The sequence below is a fragment of the Apiospora phragmitis genome, assembly GCF_038363925.1.
Source record: "Apiospora phragmitis strain CBS 135458 chromosome Unknown utg000001l:1.0-2902119.0:1.0-2906034.0, whole genome shotgun sequence".
Taxonomy (NCBI): Eukaryota; Fungi; Ascomycota; class Sordariomycetes; order Amphisphaeriales; family Apiosporaceae; genus Apiospora; species Apiospora phragmitis.
The window spans coordinates 235,619-260,174 of NW_027117399.1; the positions used below are offsets into that span (position 1 = coordinate 235,619).

Below are 24,556 nucleotides of genomic sequence, written 5' to 3' on the forward strand. Positions count from 1 at the left end.
GTGACCGCTACTATGCACTTTATGGACGAAGCAATGAGCCTGTAAGGAACTCCACATGGAAACCTCCCCGATATGAATCATGAAAAATGTGATAATCACTTCTGCACCTTGTCTGCATCTTGAGCTTGCTTGTTTGGCGCCGTCGTGGCTTGAGCCGGGACCGAGGCAGTGGGTTCGTCATGGGACGTTTTTGTAGTGGGCACATCATCTGCGACCACCGACGATGGGGTCGACTTGTCCAGAGATGCTTTTGAATGCCCACCCAGAGGGGTTGGAGAGCGGCTCGTGGCAGAATCGGACGCAGCAGCCGCCGCCGCCGGCTGGGGCGGGGGCGGCCCCCCTCTCGGAGGCCCCGTCTTCTTGAGGTTCTTCCACTCCATGCACATGGCGGCTACGACGGCGACGAGCGCGACGCCCATGGCAACGCGGAAAATGTGCGTCAGGGCGCCGTTGTAGATGTATAGGACCTCGCCCTTGCGGTCGGCGGGGACGGAGTTGACGAAGTTGGTCGCGCCCTCGCCGACGACGTCGCCCGGGTTGATGCCGGGCACGTTGCGCAGCTGGTCCACGAGCGCGTTGCTCAGCAGATTCTGGCCCACGGACGTGAAGATGGCGCCGCCAAGCTGCTGGCAGAAGAACATGATGGAGATGCCCGTGGGCACGTCGGGCTTGGGCAGGACCGACTGCGCCGCCAGGCTGCTGGCCTGCATGCCGATGCCGAGGCCGAAGCCCGCGATGAACTGGTACCCGATCCAGTGGCTCGCGACCTCGCCGACGCGGAACGTGCTCATGAGGCCCTCGCCGACGGCCATCAGGCTCGGGCACAGCAGCATGGCGGGGACGTAGTAGCCGATGCGCTGCGTCACGGCGCCGCTGAGGATGCTGGCGACGACCAGGCTCAGGACGAAGGGCAGGGTGTAGATGCCCGACTGGACGGCGCTGACGCCCTGCACGACCTGGAACCAGAGCGGCACGAAGTAGATGGTCATGAGCATGGAGCCGGCGATGGACAGCATGAAGACGGCGCCGGCCAGGATGGAGCGGTTGCCGATGACGCGGCCCGGCACCGTGGCCGTCTGCGGCCGCAGCGCCTGCACGGCCATGAAGGCCAGCCAGAGCACGCCGAAGACTACGAGCAGCGCGATGATGCGCGGGCTCGACCACGTGTAGGTCGAGCCGCCCCACTGCAGCGCGAGCAGCAGGCACACGACGCTGGGCACGAGGAAGAGGGTGCCCAACGGGTCGAGGCGGAGCAGCTGCGCCCAGGCGCCGGGCTGGGCGACCTTCTGCTTGTGGGGCAGGCGCAGCGTCAGCAGCAGGCAGGCGACGGCGGCGGCGCCGATGGGCAGGTTGATGTAGAAGCACCAGCGCCAGGTGACGCCGTCGGTGAAGCCGCCGCCGACGAGCGGGCCCATGACCGAGGCCAGGCCGAAGACCATGCCGAAGACGCCCTGGAACATGGGCCGCTTCCGCAACGGGATCATCGGGATCATGATGATCATGGTGCCCGAGAAGATGCCCGCGCCGCCCAGCCCGGCGATGGCGCGCCCGATGATGAAGACGATGGAGGAGGGGGCGGCGCCGCAGATGGCGGAGCCGACCTCGAAGATGAAGACGGAGATCAAGAATGTCCTACATTGTGGGGTTTCAAAGTTAATAGCCAATTTCACGTATAGAGTAACAATACGTACCACTTGATATCGTAGAACCGGTAGATGCGGCCGAACAGCAGCTGCGACGCCGCCGTGGTCAGCTGGTAGGCCGAGCCGTACCAGCCGATATCGCCGACGCTGTGGAATTCGTCGGTGATCTTGGGGACGGCGGTGCCGATGATGGTGCGGTCCAGGGCTACCAGGAACATGGCCATGAAAACGGATATCATGATGGCCCAGAACTTGAGTGTTTTGGGCTGGAAGTTGCGCTCTGCTTCGTCCTCGTCCACCCCTGGTGGCCCTGGTGGCCTCGCTGGCGGTGCTTCCTTTGAGGGGTCCTGATTTGGTACTACTGATGCCTCTGTCGCCTTTTTCTCGATGTCGACTGGGTTGTTTTTGCTGTCATCATGGCCGTTAGGTGTGCTGCTTCCCTTGGATGTAGTGCAGCCATCATCCTGAGAAAGCTGCGGCGCGGGGGAGGCCGCTCTTGCTGCTGCTGCTCCCACTACTGCTTTTTGGAATGCCGCTTCGTCGTGCTTCTCCCCCGAGATGGTGATGGGGTCAGTCTGGCAGCTGCTCTCCCTCATCTTGCCGATATCCTGGAACGAGAAGTCATTGTCGCTTTTACTTTTCCGCGGCACTCGAGTGGCTGCCTCTGTCGTGTTATTAGAGCCACTGGTACCCTCGGGAACACCATTGTTGCTGCTTTCGCCATTGCTAGGCTCGGCAGCAGTTACGAATGACGCTGTTGACTTGTTCGCCCCCTGGCTATCTGCGTTTCCTCTTACTTCCGGGGCTTGATCCGTCGGCACCGAAGCGGCCTCGGCAGCCTTTGGGGCCTCCATAGACGACATCATCAAAGCAGCACTGACAGCAACAAGGGGGGGGAGGGGGGGGGGGTATGTCAGAGAAAAGAAGAAGAACAAGACAGATAAAAGTCTGCGATATATGGATGGCACGGGTCCCTTACGATGCAAACCGTGCGGCGAACCTAAGAGAGGGCAAGGGCAGCTTTGTCTCAAGGAAGTGGCATGGATCTATTGAAAAGGATGACTGGCTATAGAATGAAGACAAACTATCAACATATAGCTCGCCCACCGCGAGAACAAAAACATATGCAACCGGACATGTCATATATCCATGGCGGCACATCCATTACGGCGCCTCACCAACAGTTAGCGACCCCGACCCTTGGGGGGCAGAGGGTAGAGGAAGGCGGCATATCGGTGCTCATAAACACCGTTGCCCTCGTAACAAACGGGCATATAAGCACTCCTTGCTTTTTGTTAGTGGTCTTGGGATCATACATATCCAGTTGGGTTGGCCGAGAGAGAGAGAGAGCGAGTACGCCACATATGGGGTGGGAAGCGCATTATCGTTCCGCAGTGATGTTGGGGAAGTTCCGCCGGTGAGCCCTGGCGGTTGCAGGACGTGCTTTTGGGTGCTGCTGTGCTCCATGGCGGCTCTCAGGGTCAGACGGAACATTACGATGTTTGGACGATTGGACAGGGCCGAGGGAAGGGCGGGAGGGCGGACGTTAAAAGTAGCAAGTTACCTAGTGCTGAGTGAAAGAGTGAAGGGCGGTACGTACCCCGAGGTAGTGATCATGTCATCACGAGACTATCCCCCTTCCAGCAAGAGGACGGAAATAGAAGGATTTCGGGACCGACACACCAGCTTGGTTAGTTTTCGGTCGCGAACATCCCTCTCTCATACCCGAGGACTGTTCCCCCATTCTTGTCTCCCCTCTCAAGTTAACCCCCCTTGTCAGCTTGTCTTCTTCCGTGCTGCTATTGCATGTATCGATCGTATGCTCGGTGTAATTGGCTGGAGTGACCAAGGTGAAGAGCGATACTGGCATACCTACTGCATACCTTGAGACGCCACTGGACACTAGGCCATCCTTCCTATCTATCCATTACGAGTGCATGCTACCAATTGCTACCCATCTAGAGCAGCTTTGTAGGTTGTTTGCACACCATCGCCCAGGTGTGACAGCCGGACGAGCCCAAGGACCTTCTGTGTCTCCTTCCTTGCTCAGACAAGCAAGGCGACGCAGAAAGGACTTGAAAGGACATGACATGCCGAGTGCCAGTGCCAGCCAGTCTTGAAACCGAGCCCTGTTGAACGTCGCGTCGTCCACTTTGCGGGGGGGCGAGAATTCGAACGTCCTCCCTATGCTGTTTGTTCTATCTATATCTTTCAATTGAGGCCGATCCCGAGGTGGAAGCTAGTGAAATCTCCTGCCGCCTCTTTTTTTTGACCATTTGATGATTCACCTGTTTTGATATGATTTGTTTCGTTTTGTTTTACATATTGAGCAAACATCTACTATTACATACGCCCGTTACTTGTCTTTATTTTCCGCCCCAGCCTGCGTCCAGCCAATACGCTGGCTGGCGTCGCACTACCGGTCTTTTCGGTCCCGACATCATAAACCGTTGTTGGGTTTGGTAGATCGCTGTGCCTCTGGGCAACACCACAGCTGAAGGCACCCGGACCATTGGCAGCCCACCGAAGCAGGCAGCACGCATCGGGCCAGTCTGTGCCGCATTCTTGCGACCATCCGATACGGCTGACTGAACGGGTCACTTTCCCCCCTGGCGGCTCGTCGGGACCGATCTTGCCCCCAAGGATCACTACACCAGCCAGCTAGCCCGTCATGTCAGATACTGCCGATTCGACTCTAGGCGATGGCGACTCCTACAGGCAGACAACTCCATCGGGGCCTTCTGCCCCGCAGCAGTCCCAGCCAATCTCGGACATGACTGCTGCAATGAAGGTCACCCGCGGCCATTCCTGTATCCTGTGTCAGCAGCGCAAAGTCCGCTGCGACAAAAGCAAGCCATGTTCCAACTGCGTAAAGGCCGGCGTCGAGTGTCGGGTTGTCCCCCCGCAACCTCCGAGGCGCCGCAAGAAAAGGGTACCTGAGCGAGACCTGGTCGACCGCCTTAGGAAGTACGAGGCTATGCTCACCCAGCATGGTATCGAGTTCGAAGGTTTGGGCCCGGACGTCAAGATCTTAGACCCCGGTACCGTCCAGGAGGGGGACGAGCTGGACTCAGAATTCATAAAAGTGAGAGAGTCGCCCGCGAGATCGGATCCTGAGTTGATCTCCTCGCCCGGTGAAACGCCTCACATCCCAAGGTCAGCACACATCTTGGCAGTGCTTACCTGTGTAGAAACCGGCTTCAGTGTACTGATCCTGACTCTAGAACATTCAAGTGGTTCCCTTTCCAAAAAGAGGTGTGTTCTTTTGTGCCGTCGTAAATCCGTGCCTGAGTGCCCATAACCACATGATCTAATGTATGTGTGATGGTAGTTTCGCGCCATCGAAGAAGAAGAAGAAGACGAGGCGCACAGAGAGTCGTCCGACGACGATGATGTAGGCACGACCATCAACACTGCTTATGACAAGATGTTCGATAACGCAGACGGCTTCCCCTTCGTCGTGGGAGCTTCCTCCCAAAGCATCACGGACCAACATCCCTCTGCCATACATATATTCCAGCTATGGCAGATATACCTGACCAATGTGTCATCCCCTACTAAAGATGACCCATACCCCTACCTTGCAAGGCCGCATCATCGAGGCAAGCGCCAACTTGGGGAAGACCTCCAAGAGCCTCGAGGCGCTCATGTTCGCGATCTACCTGATGGCGGTGACTTCTCTTCAAGATGACGAGGTACTAGAGATGTTCAACGAAGAGCGGGCTGTCCTTCTCAAGAGGTACTACATCGCATGCCAACAAGCTCTCCTCAACGCAAGCTTCATGCGGAATCCGGACTTGACTATATTGCAAGCATATACACTATATCTCGTAAGTCTTGGTTGGGTGTATACTCTTTTTTCGGCCCGCGATTCTAACCATGTTTTAGTTCGGAGTTCGACCATTCATTGATCCCCGGTCACTCTTTCTGTCTGACTGGAATCGGCATCCGTCTAGCCTGGCGCATGGGACTACACCGTGACGGGCAACAATTCAACCTCTCCCCTTTCGAAGTGGAAGAGAGACGAAGGTTGTGGTGGACATTGGCAGGATTTGATAGGCGGATTGGGGAGATCACCGGTTCTACGCTCACAGCCATATCCACTGGCGGTGACTGCAAGTTGCCATTGAACATCAACGATGCCGACCTTCATCTTCATGCCAAGGATTCGCCAGTCCCCCATACTGGCGCGACAGAAATGATATTTTCCCTGACACGACTTGAGTTCTCCAAAGCCCCAGGAGTCGACAAAATGAAACCTGTCATCTCTGATCCGGCCCAGCCAGTCGCAAACTTGGCCGATCATCGATTATCAAGCTACCTGGAACGACTCTCGACACACATGGAAGATACATATTTGAAGTTTTGTGATCCCAAAGTGCCGCTGCACTACTTCACGCTGATGATGACGCGGGTCAGCATGTGCAAACTCAAGGTCCTTGCGGGTTTCTTCAAGACGGCCATGCAGACACCTGCCCCTTTGTCGCCCTTCGAGAGTGAAGCACTCTTCATCGAGGCCATCAAGTTGCTGGAATACGACAGCACCATTCATGCCAATGACTCTCTCAAAGGCTACTTTTGGTTTTCGGCTCTGCATTTTCCCTTTCCCGCGTACATTTGCCTGGTTAAAGACCTGCGTACCCGGACTACCGGGGAACTGTGCGAACGAGCATGGGCAGCAATCTTCGAAAACCACGAGTGCAGGCAGCTCCTCCGCCAGATGCGGAGCCCTATGCAATTGGCTTTTAGTCCCCTGTTTGTCAAGGCTTGGGATGCCCGTGAAGCGGCCGAGTCGCAGCTGGGGAGGACACTTGCACCCCCGCCTTTGATCACGGCCATGAGGCAGATTGTCGCCCGGATGGGCTTCTCGGCCAAAAGCAAATCGCCGGAGCCCAGCGGCTCCCATCCAACACCGCCCTCCACTGCATCCCCGTCTGTGTCGAGCGCTTACTCGGTCCCACCAGCTCCGGCTTCAGCTCCGCCAGCACCCGTGGCGACTCAACCACCGCCACCGCCGATGTTCCCCAGCGGTCCTGACCTGTGGTCCAACGTCCATGGCCCTAATATGGGAGGGCGTGGACACTACCCGCCTGAGTTTAACGAAGTCAATCTTGGCGGCGAGTTTGACTGGCAAGCGTTCCTGTCGCAGTTCAGCAACAGCTACATCCCGCCGCAGGAGATGGCCATACCGACTGCTCCGCCAGACCCTACCACCCAAGTCTATTGGCATTAAATCAGAATTCAACAAGTGACAGGAATCAACCAAACTCTGCGGTTTCCGAGAAGGTCTGGTGGAGCGTGTGCTGGGCGTATAGAGTTTACCCTCTCGCTGGGCGTACACCCCAAAGTAAAAATAGGAGAGAGAGAAAAACTCGAATCGCTTTCTCCGTTGTGCGATAAAAAAATATATAAAATCCACCGACGCTCTATGTGAACTTCTATATTCCTTATTACAGAACAATCCCATAACCTTCACCAAACTTGTCAACTTTGCCTATACCCAGGTCACCACGTTTCAACACAGCTATCATCAATATACCTGCTGAGCTCTCCGCCGAGGTTCGAATGGGCAGTGGCATGATTTACGCGACAGAGTCCCAGAACAGCCGCGACGACGCCGGTGCCCATCGCCCAGCTCTTGCAGTCACTCTCCCGCTTCTCCAAGGCCATTCGGGAGACGACACCGCCGCCACCACCAAAGGCAAAAGGTACTATGACGACGACTTCGACAGCCGTTGGGGGTTCCAGCAAGACATAAAGCTGGGGTTCTCCATACCTCGCGACCTCGACTATCGCGGTCGCTATGGTACCCTCTCATACGACGACGCCGAGATCATAGGCCGCAATATGAGCAGCGAGTTGCGCCTGGACGCGCCGCGTCAAGATACCAGCAAGGTATTCTTGTTCTGGGTCTGCTTCTTCCTGGTTATCATTCTCTTCATCTTCGCATCCCTTCACTATCATGGTTATCTCACTCAGGGTCATATCGTGGTGGGTTAAGATACCAAAAACAACCACAAGCGCTCGCTCCTTCTCTTTCCCCCCTGTTGTCGTGGGTGAGATTGTTCGAAGTCATCCCTGCTTTCACAAGATCTACGCCGGCCCCTCATAACTCAGATGCCCACCATATATACAAACAACGATGACGTCGGAGTGGCTGCGGTGCTTGTTTCGATAAGCAGGGGTGGGGTGCTACGCACACATATGGACATGGCCGCTATGGAGGAATTTCGGTTTTTTTTTCGATTGTACATACACTAGGGGAATTCTCGTATACAACAAGATTTCTATGTTTACGGACTGTCCAGGGCAGACAGGTGCAAAGGAGTCTGATGTGGTATTGGAGGTTTTGGTTAGGACTCTCATGATCATCTTTCAACCTCGGTTTGCTGACTGGTTACACCTCACCGTTGCAGTCGCCATGCCACGATATTGGGAAATTGGTTTTGTATACCTTCACAGCACAAGATACCATATCCAGTATAGAACCCCTGGAATTCCACCTCTTTCTTCAAAAACGTATCTCGGTGTCTGTGCTGCGTTATCTGCATGTGCTATGTTCGTTATATTCTTCTGGCTTTATTAAGCTGTGCTCATCGTAGACTACAGCTGTATGTATATAAACCATTACGTCCCTCTATGACATCTAACTTTTGAGAGATTCTATAATGATGTTGCTGCGTGGGAAGGCATATAAATTGGCACGCCTAGCCTGTATATTAACGATCGTACTGACCACCATGGCGGGCTCTGTCTGAGCTGTGGACGGATGATGGCAATGGGCACCCTATCGGTGGATTGGGCGGAAAGCAGACTGGTGGTTTCCAGTGGCAAGACAATACAGGGTATTGCCCAAGTCGCATAACTCTACTGTAGCTTGCATCTCCACACGGACTTCAAGAGCCAACACCTCGCAACAATCAGCTGAGACTGATCAACTACACAATTTACCGGCACAGACCTATATTTAGTGTAGCTGATCGGTCTGGGCTAATATTAAGTGTTGTGAGGCGTTGGCTCTTTTGCGTTGGTAGTGCAGGATGGATGTTCGTCATCAATTTAAACGAGAAAAGGGAGACCTGCGGCTCGGCTCATCGTCCTCGCCCGGTCCCCGAGTTCAGGCCAATTGAGTTTTGCTAACGAATCCAATGCGGCCACGCTATGTAGCAGTACCTACGGGTCTCTCTAGTAGTGGCTCTCCAAAGGCTTTGTGCGCAATATGCCCACATGGATCACGAAGCCGGCATTGGCCCGCAGGGCGTCGGAGAGATGGGAACTCGGGCATCCTCCATGTACGGAAGTGCCTGTGGAACTCCTTGATCCAGCCCTCGAAGATTTCCGGATCGCGGAGCTGCTGTGCGACGATGCAAAGCGCGGGCTCTTGGGGTTGATGATGAGCCCCTCCTCCTCGTCCTCCCCTTCGGCGCCGGCGGCCGCCCTCGTCCTCAGCTTACACACGTCCACGCACGTCTGGACGAGGGGCCGGATCAGGGCGTCGTTGTAGATGCAATCGCAGGCGACGACGGCGTCGAAGCTCGCGACGGCGGCCGAGCCGGTCAGGCGCGGCGTCACCTCGTCGAGCTCCCAGTCCAGCGGCGCGAAGGCCACGCGGTTGCCCGCGGGCGCAGTGGTGGCCGCGGCCGCCTTGCCCCTGCGTCGCGTGGCGACGGGCCCCGAGGCGGACAGGTTGGCCGCGTTCTCGGCGAGGTTGGCGTCGACCCACTTGGAGACGTAAGGCTGGTCGGTCAGGACGTAGCGCGAGACCCGCTGGGCCAGGGCCATGCCCGTGAGGCCCGAGATGCCGCAGCCCAGCTCGATCACGGCCGAGGTGGACGCGAGGACGCCCGTCTTCCATAATATATTTCCTGGGGACGCTATCCAGTCGGCGAACATAGGGGTGACCTTCCAGAGAACTTTGCAGGGTTTCAGTGTACATGTCCAGTCTTTCCGAGAAGAAGAAGGAAGAAAATCATTGGAAGAAGAAACAGTAAAAAGGAAAATCCCCCAATAAGGGCACACAGCAAGAACTGACCGGCGCCTGTCGTTCCACCGGCACGGTTGGAGGAGAGAACGGCAGGTGATTGGTGAATGACATAGTCCTTGCCGGCCACGGTCAGATCCAGAGAGGATGCCCGGGCATCGACGAAGCCCAGGTTCTGAGAGGGTATCTCCTGGCTGAAAAGGAGAAACGTTTCTAGAGTTGCAGTCAGCAGGACAGTTGGGTAGGTGGAGATTGGCGGTTAATAGCTTGCCTTCTTCTGCATCCTCGACTTCAGGTCCAAGCAGGTCGAATAAAAGCTGGGTGGCCATAGTTTTGGGCTGGTTTTGCTTGGCAAGGCTGGGCTGGGCTGGGCTCTGGAACGACGAGATAAGAGGAAAAGGTCAAGTGCCGTCTTCTTTGATTGTTTAACCTGCTAGGCAAATCAGGCTTATCCATCCGATTGAATACATGGCTCGTCTAAAATCCAATAGTTATCAAGCAAGTCTCGACATGTTTGCCGGATTCGCTAGCAAGCAGCCGCCCATAATCTCTACAGCAGAACGGAGGATGATGAAAATAGAATGGCCAAATATCGTTGAATTCATGATGCTGCTATTAGACTCATTTGGGGAACGTAGGATATGGAATGTGGAGTTGGTGGCTGGGCTCTATACACTCCAAAAAGAGGTCAACCGTTTTTGTCCCTTGCTTTAATTCATTGCTCCTGCCGGCGGAAATGATATTGGATGGTCTGGTCTAGGCAACCTCAAGGCGTCGGGATCCTTTCCTCTTTTCAGCGGGGCCTTGTCACTCAATCATTCGCATATCGACAGTTACTGGGTGCAGGTGCTGCACATTGGTATGCACCCGGGTGGGCTTTCGTGATTTCAGATTGACCATACACCCATACAACAAAATCCCAATTTGCTTGCTACCGACCGACCGATACCTCGGCATCCGAGGACTTCACATGTATGTATCATATCATGTTCATCATTCTCCAAGGTGAAGAGAAGGGGACCGTGGTCGCGTCCTAACATCCGTACTCGTTTGTCTTGGAAATGGATAGAAAGATTAGGGAGCTGGGCATACTGCGACTATGCAGTAGCCTGGCTTGCTGGGCTATGTCGTAGCTTCTGGGCTCTCTGGGCAAGCCCAGGCTAACTCGGCAGGGCTTAGTTTTATGCTCAAAGCATCTCTCGGCATCGAACTTCATCAGTTGCCCATCCTGACAACTGAGACGCAATTTATGGAGATGACGGCATGCAAAGTAGGTACGCCAATGGGAAGAAGGCAGGTGGTGTCAATGCCCTGCTCATCAAATGTCTCTCTCGTCCGGACGAATTAGCGTATGGGGCTGCCCCTCTTTCCGGCAGCTCCCTGTCGTCACTCTCTCTGCCGTTGTGAAGCTGGCATGCTGGCTTCAATTGACGGCCAGCTACTTATTACAGTGCTAGAGTGGCCAGCCAGCCACCAGCGGCGACGCAAAGAGAGCTCGAGCCAAGTCATTCCCCCAACCAACAAGGTCCAGTCAAGACCACCCAAGAAACCACCAAGCCAAGTCAAGGGAATGCACGCGACAGAAGGAATCATCAGTGGTTGAGGCTTCGTGGCATAATCCTACTTAGGTATTATCCGTATTACGCATACCTTTCATCATTTGTTGTCCGACATACCTGTTTTACATATTTACTGTCTCGTCTTCGTCCTCCCCGAATATCGTGCACGTAGCCTCCGCCTCCTTCAGTACCTACCTTGTGCTGTATATGAGGTACTGTACACTTCTGGACGTACTGCTGCATATTTGTTTCCCGCTTTCTGCATTGACGGCCGCTCTCCATAAGTAGCCATCATCCCTGACCCAATAATATCATAACCGGGCCGACCCTGGCATACTTACAACATACATATCATACATCTTGCGACTTGCACCCTCGTCACCTCAACGTTTTCCCAAGGTCTTCATTTGGCATTGTCTTTTGAAGTGACCTCCTCACCAGCCATTTCTTCCTCACCCGCCCAGTACTAGTAAGCTCTTCGCGACCATGGGGGATTGGCAAGATTCAAAGTACCGGACGATGCCTCTGCATCCTCGCATGTTGGGCAAGCCTCCCTGTTCCATCGAGACCCCCGAGTGCGAACCCGTCGAAGGCGAGACCATCCCACGCCGACACCCCTTGGCCGCCGACCGCCTCATCTCGAAACCCGCCGATAACGTCTCCACCATCTACGAGCTTGTGCGCGTGAGCGCCGAGAAGTACGGCAATGCCAAGTGCATGGGCTCGCGCCGACTGGTGCGCACCCACCAGGAGACCAAGAAGGTCAAGAAGATGGTCGACGGCGTCGAGCAGCAGGTCGACAAGAACTGGACTTTCTTCGAGCTGAGCAGTTACGAGTACCTGAGCTACAACGACTACGAGAAGCTGGTCTTGAACCTTGGCTCCGGCCTGCGAAAGTTGGGCATGCAAAAGGAAGATCGCGTCCACATCTTCGCCGCCACCAGCGCACACTGGCTGGGCATGTCGCACGGTGCCGCGTCCCAATCCATGCCCATCGTGACTGCCTACGATACCCTCGGCAAAGAGGGCCTACGTCACTCCATGGTGGCCACCGGTGCCAAGGCCATCTTCCTCGACCCTCACCTGCTGCCAACGCTCGGCGACGTCCTGAAGGACGCCACCGACGTGCGCTATGTCATTTGGAACAGCCAGAACCAGGTCAAGCAAGAGCACATCAACAACCTGAAGAGCTCCTTCCCCAACGTCACCGTACTGAGCTTTAAGGAGCTCGAGAAGATGGGCAAGGAGAACCCTTACGAGCCCGTGCCTCCTCACCCCGATGACCTCTGCTGCATCATGTACACCTCGGGCTCCACTGGCACGCCCAAGGGTGTACCTCTGAAGCACAGCAATGTCGTTGCCGCCGTGGCTGGTGTGAGTGTGGTGGTGCAGCCCTTCATCGGGCCTGGTGACGGCCTGTTGACCTACCTGCCTCTTGCCCATATCCTGGAATTCGTTTTCGAGAATGCTGCCATCTTCTGGGGCACCACCATGGGCTACGGCAACCCCAAGACCTTGTCGGATACCTCGGTTCGAAACTGCGCCGGCGACATTCGGGAGTTCAAGCCCTCCGTGCTGGTTGGTGTACCGGCCGTCTGGGAGTCAGTAAAGAAGGGTATCACCGCAAAAGTTGCTGCTAGCGGAGGCATTGCGCAAAAGCTCTTCTGGGCTGCCATGTGGGCCAAGAGCCAACTGATGGCGGCAGGACTGCCCGGTTCTGGTTTGCTAGATGCCATCGTGTTCAAGAAAATCAAGGAAGCCACCGGTGGAAAGCTCAAGCTCTGCTTGAATGGTGGCGGTCCCGTCTCTCGTGACACGCAGCACTTCATCTCCATGGCGATAGCCCCCATGATATCGGCTACGGTCTCACCGAGACATGCGCCATGGGCACGCTCATGAACCCTCAAGAATGGTCTGCCGACTCGCACGGTGCTATGCCGGCGTGTGTCGAAGTCAAGCTGGTCGACTTCCCCGATGCTGGCTATTTCGCGACGAACACGCCCAACCCCCAAGGTGAGGTTTGGATCCGTGGGCCCTCCGTCATGAGGGGGTACTACGAGAACGAGAAGGAGACGGCCGAGGCTATCGCAACCGGAGGCTGGTTCAAGACGGGTGACATTGGCGAGTGGGACAAGAACGGCCACCTGAAGCTGATTGACCGCAAGAAGAACCTCGTCAAGACGCTCAATGGCGAGTACATTGCTCTGGAGAAGCTCGAGTCCATCTACCGGTCCGCTTCCTTTGTTGGCAACATCTGCGTTTACGCCGATCAGCAAAAGGCCAAGCCCATCGCCATTATTGTGCCCCTGGAGCCCGCGTTGAAGAAGCTTGCCCTGTCGATCGACGTCAAGGGAGACAGCCTCGAGGAGCTGGTCCACAACAAGAAGCTGCAAAATGCTGTGCTCAAGGAGCTCCAGAATGCAGGCCGCCAGGGAGGTCTGTCCGGCATTGAGATTATCGATGGCGTGGTCATGACGGACGAGGAATGGACTCCTCAGAACGTAAGTTGATCCAGATTTCGCCGGCCAGAAATGTACAGCCATACTAACGCATTTTGTAGGGTCTGGTCACTGCTGCGCAAAAGCTCAACCGCAAGGGAATCTTGGAGAAGTACAAGAAAGAGGTTGACGAGGCATACGGCTCCTCTTAAGCCCCTCGGCTGAGTGATACCCTTAACAGCAACAATGCTTCCGTGCAACGTCCCGAATACCCCCGTGTTTTGTTTTGTTTTGTATGTATTTTGAGGGAGTGGAACAAGGAAACGAGGCAAAAGGACGTTATTGGTGTTGGAGGAGACCGAACCCTATGTAATGATATGCTAGCAAGTCTGAAGAGAGTTGAAACAAAAAGGACGAGATACTACCCAGTCTCACTGAGGAGGGGACACGTGCTATTATTGCCCTGCCGCCACGAGTCAGCCAGCGCATGCTTGCAGACCGGAATTGCCTCGTGATAGTGTCTAACTTCCGGCCGGATTCTTCGTAATTGGTGCAATTGAATATCTGACTCTTGGTTGTTACTTCTCGAGCCTTCGTCTTCCTGCACATGGTGGGAGAAGAGATAACAGAAGTGAACAGGAGCAGAGGTTGTACTATTCTGTATAAACTTTGTATTATAATACCACCCCTCCAACTGATGAAGTTTGCTTGGAACCCAACATCGTCCATTTTCATCCCTTGCTCTGCCGCTGACAGTAAAACAGGGCCAATAAGAGCTGCATGCGTTGTTTGCTTCTCGTTGGGAGCTGTTCACGTATGTACTTAGTCAGCATAAACTCCTAACGAATAGCCAAACCGCTACAACCAACCAGTCTTGACTTGTTCCTCGGTGGCTCGCGGTGCAGGCTGGTTGGTTTTCGATACAAATCCCAAGCTTTGGAAGAACCTCACCTTGCATACATGTAACGTAGCCAGCCAGCATAAGCCTGCTGCGGGTTCTTTCTTTCCTATAGCTCTGACCCTGATCAATCATCTCATCAGCTTACCTGACTTACTTGCATTGATTTGGAGCAGAGCCTTGCTTATTATTGTTGTGGCTGCCGTATATGTACACGGCTTTGTTCCTGCAGGATTCGTGTAAAGCTGGGTAGATGAGCAGTGAGATCGAATAGTATGAGGTGAGATTGATGGCCGATCAAGAGGCCATGCCTCCTTCTCGGCAGGATCAGCCGTAAGGCTGTAAGAAAAGCAACGACAGACGCAAGTAAGCAGTCAAAGACAGAATGGAGATGGGCTTGGATGGGCCGATCGTCTGGAAGGTACAGCAAATTAGGCTGTTGTAGAAACTGTTGGATCTTTCAAAGTCAAATGGGGTTTCACAATACTTGAGTTGGTTGCTGTACGAGTGTATGTAGTATGACTTTGTTATTTATCATTTCTCTAAGCTCAGATGTGCATGCTATGGCAGCTTGATGAAGAAGAAACACAGACACAGGCTTGAAGGGATTAGGGGGCTTCCAAGTATGGAGAAGATACGATCAATAAAAAGTAGCAATCACCGCCATTTCCATCGCTTGCTCGTTGTCGTCGTCGTCCTTGATGCCTTCGAAGAGCATTTCCAACTTTTGTTGCTTGTTTGGATGATCTTCAACGAAGGGGCACACGACCCATCTTCGGATTATCCCGTCGATCTGTATCCTTCCCGGCTCCCTGTCGCAAAACCATGAGCTAGTCCCTACTTCTTCTACTTTATCATTCAATCATACCATCTTTCCGCTCTTGACCTGCTTCCAGAACCGCTCATACCAAGCCATCATAAAGTGATAGCGCAGATACGATTGTCTCATCACGTTTGCTACCCTCCTTGAACTCCTCCATATCTAAGCTGCCATTCTCGTCCTTGTCCATCATGCGGAAGATCTTCCTGACGCGCTTCTCCGGGTATCCTCGTCTTCGGGAAGCTTGACCATAGAGCCGACCTTGAGGAGTTTGATGTTAGCATGATGATTCGCAGACCGGCACCAGATCATCTCGTTCCATACCATTTTGTAGATAGCCTCAACAATCTTGAGCATCTCATCGTAACTAATCTTGCCGTCTCCGTCGATATCGTACAACTGGAAAGCCCAGTCGAGCTTGTCTTCCATCTTGCCGCGGCTGGTCACGCTCAAGGCGCAAATGAACTCTTTGAAGTCGATCGATCCAGACTTGTCACTATCGAATACATTGAACACATAGTCGGCAAACGATGAGGGGTCGCCAAATGGGAAAAACTGCCGGTAGATCTTCTGGAATTCCTCCTTCGTGAGCATGCCCGAGGGGCAGTCCTTGAGGAAGCCTGATGGTCGCCGATGTTAGTTCGCAGTGGAAAATGGGTCGGGAGACGTCAGGATCCCAACTAACCCTTGTACCACTGTTGCAATTCTTTCTTGTCGAAATGTGTCGACTTCTGGAGTTCGGCGAGTTGCTCTTGCGAGAGCTTCGACTGTCTAGAGTGCACTCCATTAGCCATGTGGACAACCATATTGGGTTTTCTTAGGACATCATTCGGTAGGGTAGTGCGACTATCCGAGGCAGGCTGGGAAATGGTGCGCATAATCCACCATCGCGAATGAAGGGGGTTTTGCAGTGAACTCCCTCCAGTATCCATGCCTGGTCGGGTGCGCTCAGTCGGCCAATGCGGGTGCCCCGGATAGCCAGCAAGTAACATCGGTATTAGGGGCAGGGGCACACTCACGATTTACCCATAACGTCTTAGGGTGGTGAGGCGGAAATTGTTCTTGGGAATGCGTAAGAGTACAGGCGAGAGACTGCAACAGGCGCGGAGGCGGAGTTGGAGAACACTCGTCTAGCAGAAGTCGCAAAGACTAGATCAACCTCATAGGTCGTGATACCGTGCCAAGACTGAAGTCTTTATAGGTCTGTATGGGCGTTGGAGAAAAGCGGATTTTCTAGGATGGCGTCGCTCGCCAGACGAGTACAGGATCAAGTCTATGCGACTGCGAAAGGGCAGAAGAGAAGTCGACGCTGGAGCGCAAACGTATGATGTAGGTGTTTTCTGTGCAACGAGGCTGGCTGTGGGCGGTAGAGTCGCTGGACGCGAGTGCTAAGAAGCCCACAGAACACAGACAGCGAACCGAACTGGTGGAGGGCCTGGTCTGCTAGACCGGGTCTTTGAGTGTTTGTGGGATGCCGCCGTTGGACAGCTGATGGGCGCTTAGTGTCCGACACACAAGCGACCGACTGGTTAATTATTGGCTTCAAAACGGCGATAAATAAGAGAGGGAGCTGGTAAGTAAATGAAGGTTGTCGTGCCAATCACTCGATTCAAGGGCTGTCCCAGGCGTTTATAATGCTTTCTCTCCTGCTTGCTAACGATGGCCGCAGATGGAGGGGGCAATTTCCAGTCAGCGGGGGAGTGCGGCTTTGCTAAAGGTCCGTCCTTGTTGTTTAAGGTGGGCGATGATGTATTTTGTTTTCTTTTTACCCTTGCACGTGTGCAATCTCCCAGTGCAAGCTTTCAAATCTCAGTGGAGGCTAATAAATCAGAAGGACAAAACAATCTTATGATACTTGTCTATCAAGGGAGGTTTCTCTAGGTAATAGGGGAGAGGCCAAGGAAGAGTACATATGCATGCATGTATGTATGTGGTGTAGGAGGTGGTAGTGATAGAGCGGGAGAAGTCCTGAACGGGGACAAAAGGCTTGAGGGGGGGCTCGTCTGGAGTAGGTAGTGAACATGAACCAACAAGAGCGTCATCAGTCTACACCTGAGATCAGTCAAGGTTACAGTCAAACCGTCAAACATAGGGACGACAGCCGCCTACTGCTAGCTAAGGCCATGTTTAGTATTCGGCTGTCAATTGAAACGGTTTCTACTGCGCCCTCCAGGCGGCCAGGCCTCCTGAGCCCTGAGTCCTGCCCCTCCTCTCCAAGGTTAGCCTTTTCGTAGGGGGAATCTCCGCATGGCATGTATAATGAAACAATTGTTGAATGGAGCACAGAGGATAGGCGCTGGTATCCATGGGGGGAGAGCAGGGACTGGACTGTTCACGCATTGGAACATGGAACTGCCAAGTACCTACCTGTACCGCGTCCATCCTCTCGGGCAACAACGGACCCTTGTGAAAGAGGTGCAAGAGGTGACACAAGAACGGCAAGAACTATCGTTCTACCAATCACCGCCCGTACGAAAAGGGGAAGCTGCTGACATAAGGGGGGCAGTGCAAGATGCCGCTAATCTTGATAGGATCCTAGCGCTAAAGGCACCCCTGTCCAGTACCAATGCTGGTTTACAGGTGTCAATCAGGTACACCTCCCACCAGTCGTGGCCTGCCTGTTTGGAACTTCAATGGACGCATAATGCAACAATATCCAACAGCCAAATCCTTCATACAATTCCGGTCGATAGTAGAGGTTCTGGAGGCTAGCAGCATGAGAAAGCCTCGCTGGGTAGGTATAAGTAAACAAAACTCCAGACGTATGTCATCTAATCGGCATACACTTGACATGAATTCGGGACTATTTCCAAGTCATTAATATGGGGAGACCCTTGATCACGCCGATCTATCCGGCTCTCACAAAGGGTAGTCCTCGGCGTTGGCCCGCCGAGTCTGCCGGCCCAAACCGCCAGTAAGGGGTGATCATCTTTGCAATCCACGGCAAGTTGGGCGGCCACTGGTAGACGCCGTTCCCGAACGTCGCAACAGTACAGGTCAGGACAACGGCAACATAACAACTTTCCAAAGCTAGGTAGCCATGGTCACTCATTCCGATCCCCTCCCTCCTCCTACCATCCACAGGGGAAGCAACGTACCTTCGTGGTCGGCTCACTCGATTTTCTTTCAAAGGTCTCTGTCGCCTTCTTCTTCTAATACACCCCCAACCGACCTTGTCCAAGTACTGGTGCAGGGCTGGCAGTGACGAGATCTCGTTGACCGTGTGCTGGTGCGTCGCCGGCGCGAACGATTCGATGATGACCTTAAGCTCTTGGCCACTGTACTGCGCCTCTCCCGCTTCCACCTTTCCAATATAAGTCATGAACTCTTCCAGTCCTGCATCGAAGGCTTGGTGTTCCTCGATGCTGCTCTTCATCAGCCCCAGTGCGCCGGCAACCTCTTCGAAAACCGGAAAGACGTCAATTGCTTCCATCTCATGATGTTCGTGTAACAGCTTGCCCTAGAATTTGCGAGAAGCCACAAAGTCGGAGATATCCCCAAGTGGTTTTTCGATGTTGACGCATTGCAGGTATATGGACGTAAATCCTCGATCATCCCTTCCACCACTATCATAACAAGGCGTTAGTTGGATGTGTATCCCTGAATCTCGGAACAAATCGATCGCGAGAGGCCAGCCAGTCCCAGCATGAGTCAACTTCACGTACTCGGTTGCAGCCCTTCGATGGGTGTCTGGACAGCTCAGTGCAAAGTCTACGCGCCTGTAGCCAGCCGCAAGGGACAGTTGAGATCACTGACCTCGCCCCCATGTCCAATGAAGCTAATCAATGGCCACGGCCCGTCCTGCCATGATACTTTCTGCGACATCGTGCATGAAGATAGCCGACTGGCCTTTATTATCGCCTCCAGTTCGTCAAGTTGAAGAGGGAATGCATAAGTAACGGAGGAACGTACAAAAGCTTGGAACTAATCCTACTCGCTGGACTGTGTCTTATATAGATCGAACTGAACCCCTATATATCTCTTTGCGCATTTGACGTCAAGGCCAACTAGTAGGTTTCTGGAGCAATACTCTTCAAGCCTTTTCTAAAAGCCATTACCCAATTAGACCCTATGCAATATTACTCGCCCAATCCACTTGGCTGCAGCAATTTGGTAATCAAGCTACTATCGTGACAGCCACCATTGGATCAGTCTTCTCCGTTCCCATGCAGAAGTAGGTCTTAGTGTAACCATTGGTTCTTGTGTTGCTCTGCCAGGCGTAGTAACATAGGCGGCGGTGCCTTTTCTAGCCATATGGAACCAACGCTTAACACTTGCCGGCTGGTACTAAAATGTGTGCTGCAATATTGCGGGATAACTGATTTAAGGGTTATTCTCAAGTTGCTGGCACAAGCATCAATCATGGTGGAAGACTGACCGGCGCATATAACTCAGCATGCAGATCTTCTAGATAGATAAGACTAAGAATAAGGACAACTTGTACCGATGGAAAGGCCGGGCAGAACCGGCATTAGTGGGGACATACTGATCCATTGAATGATTGAATGGGACTTCCCCATCACTTACTTGCTTAGCCGAAGCTGGGGAGTGTTGGGGAACTTCAACACCCCAATAATGCATAGTGGTCGATCAAGACAACCCCAACTCCAGAGACATTCGGAGAAGATTTAGAGTTTGTTTTTGTGGCTTCAGAACCACTCAGATTAGAGCATCTTGGAGAGCATTATCTTCGAAGGGCAACGATTACATGCCTCTGACAGTTGAGACGGTCCTCGTTACTCCGACTTACAGACCCACCACCATGGCGACCTCAACAGAACAGCAGCGACCAGAGCCCGCCACCGCGGAGGAGGAGACCCGCAGACTCTACGTCACGGCCGCCGACGCCCAGGCCTTCGCCGAGGGCGTGCTACGCGCCAACGGCGCGCCGCCGGACCACGCCCGCACCGTGGCCGAGTGCCTGGTGGCGGCGGACCTGCGGGGCGTGGACACGCACGGCGTGAACCGGCTGCCGTCGTACATGGCGCGGGTGCGGGCCGGCGTGCTGGACGCCGCGGTGGCCCCGACGCTGACCCAGGTGACGCCCGCGGCGGCGCAGGTGGACGGCCGCAACACGTTCGGCGCTGTGGCGGGGGCGGCGGCCGTGGCGGCCGCCGTTGACATGGCCCGCGTCTACGGCATCGGCATGGTGTCGGTCAAGCGCTCGAACCACTTCGGCATGAGCGCCTGGCTCGTGCAGCGGGCCCTCGACGCCGGCATGATGAGCCTCGTCTTCACCAACTCGAGCCCCGCGCTGCCCCGCGTGGGGCGCGCGCACCAGGCTCCTCGGCGTCTCGCCCATCGCGTGCGGCGCCCCCGGCGCCGACGACGAGTCGCCGTTCATCCTTGACATGGCCCCGTCGGTCGCGGCCCGCGGCAAGGTGTACAGGGCGAAGCGGCGCGGCGAGAAGATCCCGCTGGACTGGGCTTTGGACGCCGAGGGCCGGCGACGGATGATCCGGCTGCGTAAGTGGTACCTACCCACCCAGGGAGAAGAGAGAGGTCCGGAGCGCGCATTAGCTCTCCAAGTCTCCGCTACCAATTCGCTGTCCTCTTGTGCGTGGGGGAAGAACGGGAGGATGGGAGGATGAAACAATCTCTTGACCAATTTCGTTTGTGTGCTGATTAGTCTTTGTGCATTTACAGAGCGTTGGAGGGAGTGATGCTGCCCATGGGCGGCCCCAAGGGCTCGGCCCTGTCCATCATGATGGACGTGTTCTCCGGCGTGTTTTCGGGCTCGGCCTTCGCGGGCCACGTGACGAACCCGTACGACCCGTTGCGGCCCGCCGACGTGGGCCACTTCCTCGTCGCCATCAAGCCTGACCTGTTCATGTCGCTGGCCGACTTCCGCGAGCGCATGCGGTACCTCTACGACCGCGTCGTCCGGGAGTGCGAGCCGGCCGCCGGCGTGGACCGCATCTACTTCCCGGGCGAGATCGAGCAGCGGACGGAGCGCGAGCGCCGCCGCACCGGCATCCCCTACGTCGAGGCCGAGGTGCGGGCGCTGGATGCGGAGGCGCGCAGGGTCGGGGCAGACCCGATTCGGGTTACGCCGATGGGGGAGGGTAGTAGCGAGGCGGCGGCGGCCCAATAACTGACAACCTGACTTACATACTTGGTCTGCTGCGGTCACTGTATAGCTACTCAGGCATATAGCCCGTGCTACCCAACTCATATCACATGTCAGGTTCTGAAAATACAATTGGGGGGAACCCAAGACTTCTAGTAGTTGTTATGCTGTTTCTCGTGAAATCCTGAATTTAGGGTTGAAGCGGCGCTATCTTCGTTCAACGTTGCCAACACGCAGATCGATCGGCGGCGTTGCTAAAGATAGCTTGGGTCCCCTGACTAAGAGCTCAGGGCACACGCGATGTGATGCCGTTTCGCAGAGCCTTTAATTAGTCACGGTAGTGGAAGTACTTTGGCAAATACCTACCTGGGAAGTAAACAGAGATATCCTGTTCACGTTGACATTGGGAAACGCGGCAGCATATCCAGTGTTGTTTTGAATCTGGGACGCAGAGGATTGCACGGCGCGGTGGGGTTACGGTACGTCACAATGAGTCCGGCAAGCGGAGCTAGCATGTTGAAGGTACCGCAGCTGCGGAATCTTCCCGGAAGCAAATGCCGCAGCGGCTCCTGCTACGCGTAGGACGTACTTTACCGCTAGCAAAAAGTATCGTCTCGACTGTAAACCTATTCGCGACTTCATGGCACGCCGAACGCCGAGCTGTGCCAGATGATCAGAGTAATAACACCACTTATTATAGGGCCTTCGGCCCGCCTCCGAGCCGGGATCCACGACGAGCAAGACAGTGTTGTGAAGATGACTCGCAGTGCAAGAGGAGAGCTCAGCTCACCACAGTTCTCGGGACCGATGAGTAATGACCCTCGGACTATGTAAATAAGCAACGGAAAAGCGAGCAGACAGAACAGTTTCGAGTATGTACCGTCTTAAACTCAGGCGCACTGGCACAGACCCTAGGGCGAGTAGCTTGGCGATTGGCAACTAAAGCACACGGTGTGCCGGACGTTCAGCTGGGATCCAACACTCCCAAGACTCCCCAGAACTAATGAGACGTCCGGACTACCATTTGAGACCGGACCAAAGAGATGCGGTCCTCTGGCCAACTAGGCGAATGAACCTTTACACTGTATCGATCCAGCAACTCAAAATATCATGTGGTGGGGCTTTTTGGCTGACATATCTCTGAGCTAGTAATGGCTGCTTGAGCCTTGGAGTGCTCGGCCCCTGGCTGGTGCTGCGCTGGGTGTGTGCTGGGAGCTGTGCCCCGTAAGTACGGCTTCTCCAATCTTGTCCGCCGGCCGCTAGATGAACCGGAAGGGAGAAAAACAATTTTCACAGACCCCCGACTAGAGCGTGGCGGAGTTGGGACGAAATAGGTTCTCAAACGGGCGTTCAGATGTTGGGTTGATCGTAGGGTCTATCTAATATGATATATATAAGTGAACACACACCAGCATTTACTCTTCTTTCCAGCCGCACCATCTCATTCAGTCCATTCCAAAGCCTCTTCATTCAAGACAAAAGAAAACCGCTTCATCACCATCACACTAGTATATTTACTTTCAACCCCCTCATCTATATATCAAAATGCCTGGCGCTACTACTGTCTCTGCCCCCGCGGCACCAGCAAGTACGATGAGATCCCCGGTCCTCTGGGTCTCGCCTCTGCTTCGCTGGAGGGCAAGGTCGCCCTTGTCACTGGTGCCGGTAAGTCGAGAAACAATTGCCAATAATTCATTTCCCAACCTGTCCCTGCTCTATTCTGTCGGTTGCTGGTGCTCTCGTACCTGTGGTGCCGCTGCCCGGAGCTAAAAGGGTCCACCCCACGGACTTCCGGTGCACCCCCATTGTGCCCCCCCCCCCCGGACAGGGGTTGACTTGCCCCATTTGGCAAGAGTAATCTGTCTCAACTGCTCAACACACACTGCACGCCATTGCATAGCATTGCATTACACTGCTCTCCATGGCACAAAACGGCCATGCCCGGATTGACAGGCACAGCTTGACTAACACGAAATGCAATCGCAGGTCGCGGTATCGGTCGCGAGATGGCCATGGAGCTCGGCCGCCGCGGCGCCAAGGTGATTGTCAACTACGCCAACAGCCAGGAGTCGGCCGAGGAGGTGTGCGCGGCCATCAAGAAGAGCGGCTCGGACGCGCGGTCGATCAAGGCCAACGTGTCGGACGTCGACCAGATCGTGAAGATGTTTGAGGAGGCCGTCGGCTTCTGGGCAAGCTCGACATCGTCTGCTCCAACAGCGGCGTCGTCTCCTTCGGCCACGTCAAGGACGTCACCCCCGAGGAGTTCGACCGCGTCTTCCACGTCAATACCCGTGGCCAGTTCTTCGTCGCCCGCGAGGCCTACAAGCACCTCGAGGTCGGCGGCCGCGTCATCCTCATGGGCTCCATCACCGGCCAGGCCAAGGGCGTCCCCAAGCACGCTGTCTACTCCGGCAGCAAGGGTACCATCGAGACCTTTGTGCGATGCATGGCTGTTGGTAAGTAGCTCTTTTTAAGAAACCTCCATTTCACTTAAATTAAATCACATGATAGCTAACCATCGAAACAACAACAGACTTTGGTGACAAGAAGATTACTGTCAACTGCATCGCCCCGGTGGCATCAAGACCGATATGTACCACGCCGTCTGCCGCGAGTACATTCCCGGCGGTGGCGAGCTCGACAACGAGGGTGTCGATGAGTACGCTGCTACCTGGTCTCCTCTCCACCGTGTCGGTCTTCCCATCGACATTGCCCGTGTCGTCTGCTTCCTGGCCTCCAATGACGGTGGCTGGGTCAACGGCAAGGTCATTGGCATTGACGGCCACGCCATGATGTAAATATCTGGCTCGTCGTGGTTTCGTCATTGTCGTTTGGAAAGTTACCGTGGTTAGGGGGGGTTTTAATACTGTCTGCGACTTGGGCTCCCTTTCTGTCTCCGTTGTATATTATATCCTGTTTTAGCAACTCATACAGCGCCTACACTTGGTGAAGAGCATTTCATAGTCATAGTATAAACTATTGTTAGACATCATCTGCCTCATCTCGATGTTTCCCATGCGTGCCGTGAACGTTAGTATTCATCCTGGTCCCTCGATCGTCTACAAACAGTCTTTCAAATATTGTTTGGGTTCGGATCTGTTATATCAATATTTACCCCATAAGCAATAATGCTGTAACGGTGTTATA

General features: G+C 54.5%; 8 protein-coding genes across 8 annotated transcripts; 4 read left to right on the forward strand and 4 right to left on the reverse strand.

The window, feature by feature from the left end:
* Positions 1 to 95: 95 nt before the first annotated feature.
* Positions 96 to 3,110, reverse strand: PG994_000068 (uncharacterized protein; the record flags this gene model as incomplete). Its single annotated transcript, XM_066851477.1, has 3 exons — positions 96 to 1,632; positions 1,692 to 2,643; positions 2,960 to 3,110. The coding sequence occupies 3 exons, from the start codon at positions 3,108 to 3,110 to the stop codon at positions 96 to 98; spliced, it is 2,640 nt and encodes an 879-aa protein (XP_066722109.1).
* Positions 3,111 to 4,314: 1,204 nt separating this feature from the next.
* On the forward strand, positions 4,315 to 7,643 carry PG994_000069 (Aurofusarin cluster transcription factor aurR2; the record flags this gene model as incomplete). The annotated part of the gene is made up of 6 exons (XM_066851478.1): positions 4,315 to 4,799; positions 4,868 to 4,898; positions 4,975 to 5,103; positions 5,207 to 5,473; positions 5,539 to 6,861; positions 7,203 to 7,643. 6 exons carry the CDS (start codon positions 4,315 to 4,317, stop codon positions 7,641 to 7,643), a joined length of 2,676 nt encoding a protein of 891 aa, XP_066722110.1.
* A 1,185-nt stretch (positions 7,644 to 8,828) lies between these two features.
* Positions 8,829 to 9,953, reverse strand: PG994_000070 (uncharacterized protein; the record flags this gene model as incomplete). Its single annotated transcript, XM_066851479.1, has 3 exons — positions 8,829 to 9,556; positions 9,676 to 9,837; positions 9,896 to 9,953. 3 exons carry the CDS (start codon positions 9,951 to 9,953, stop codon positions 8,829 to 8,831), a joined length of 948 nt encoding a protein of 315 aa, XP_066722111.1.
* A 1,716-nt stretch (positions 9,954 to 11,669) lies between these two features.
* On the forward strand, positions 11,670 to 13,833 carry PG994_000071 (uncharacterized protein; the record flags this gene model as incomplete). The annotated part of the gene is given in 3 exon segments (XM_066851480.1): positions 11,670 to 12,993; positions 13,005 to 13,684; positions 13,744 to 13,833. 3 exon segments carry the CDS (start codon positions 11,670 to 11,672, stop codon positions 13,831 to 13,833), a joined length of 2,094 nt encoding a protein of 697 aa, XP_066722112.1.
* Positions 13,834 to 15,528: 1,695 nt separating this feature from the next.
* PG994_000072 (uncharacterized protein) lies at positions 15,529 to 16,145 on the reverse strand (the record flags this gene model as incomplete). The annotated part of the gene is made up of 2 exons (XM_066851481.1): positions 15,529 to 15,959; positions 16,025 to 16,145. 2 exons carry the CDS (start codon positions 16,143 to 16,145, stop codon positions 15,529 to 15,531), a joined length of 552 nt encoding a protein of 183 aa, XP_066722113.1.
* A 2,042-nt stretch (positions 16,146 to 18,187) lies between these two features.
* Positions 18,188 to 18,772, reverse strand: PG994_000073 (uncharacterized protein; the record flags this gene model as incomplete). Its single annotated transcript, XM_066851482.1, has 1 exon — positions 18,188 to 18,772. The coding sequence occupies one exon, from the start codon at positions 18,770 to 18,772 to the stop codon at positions 18,188 to 18,190; it is 585 nt and encodes a 194-aa protein (XP_066722114.1).
* A 1,329-nt stretch (positions 18,773 to 20,101) lies between these two features.
* Positions 20,102 to 21,433, forward strand: PG994_000074 (alcohol dehydrogenase; the record flags this gene model as incomplete). Its single annotated transcript, XM_066851483.1, has 3 exons — positions 20,102 to 20,644; positions 20,673 to 20,805; positions 20,988 to 21,433. The coding sequence occupies 3 exons, from the start codon at positions 20,102 to 20,104 to the stop codon at positions 21,431 to 21,433; spliced, it is 1,122 nt and encodes a 373-aa protein (XP_066722115.1).
* Positions 21,434 to 22,954: 1,521 nt separating this feature from the next.
* Positions 22,955 to 24,207, forward strand: PG994_000075 (short chain dehydrogenase; the record flags this gene model as incomplete). Its single annotated transcript, XM_066851484.1, has 5 exons — positions 22,955 to 22,972; positions 23,047 to 23,074; positions 23,396 to 23,573; positions 23,627 to 23,865; positions 23,957 to 24,207. 5 exons carry the CDS (start codon positions 22,955 to 22,957, stop codon positions 24,205 to 24,207), a joined length of 714 nt encoding a protein of 237 aa, XP_066722116.1.
* Positions 24,208 to 24,556: the final 349 nt, after the last annotated feature.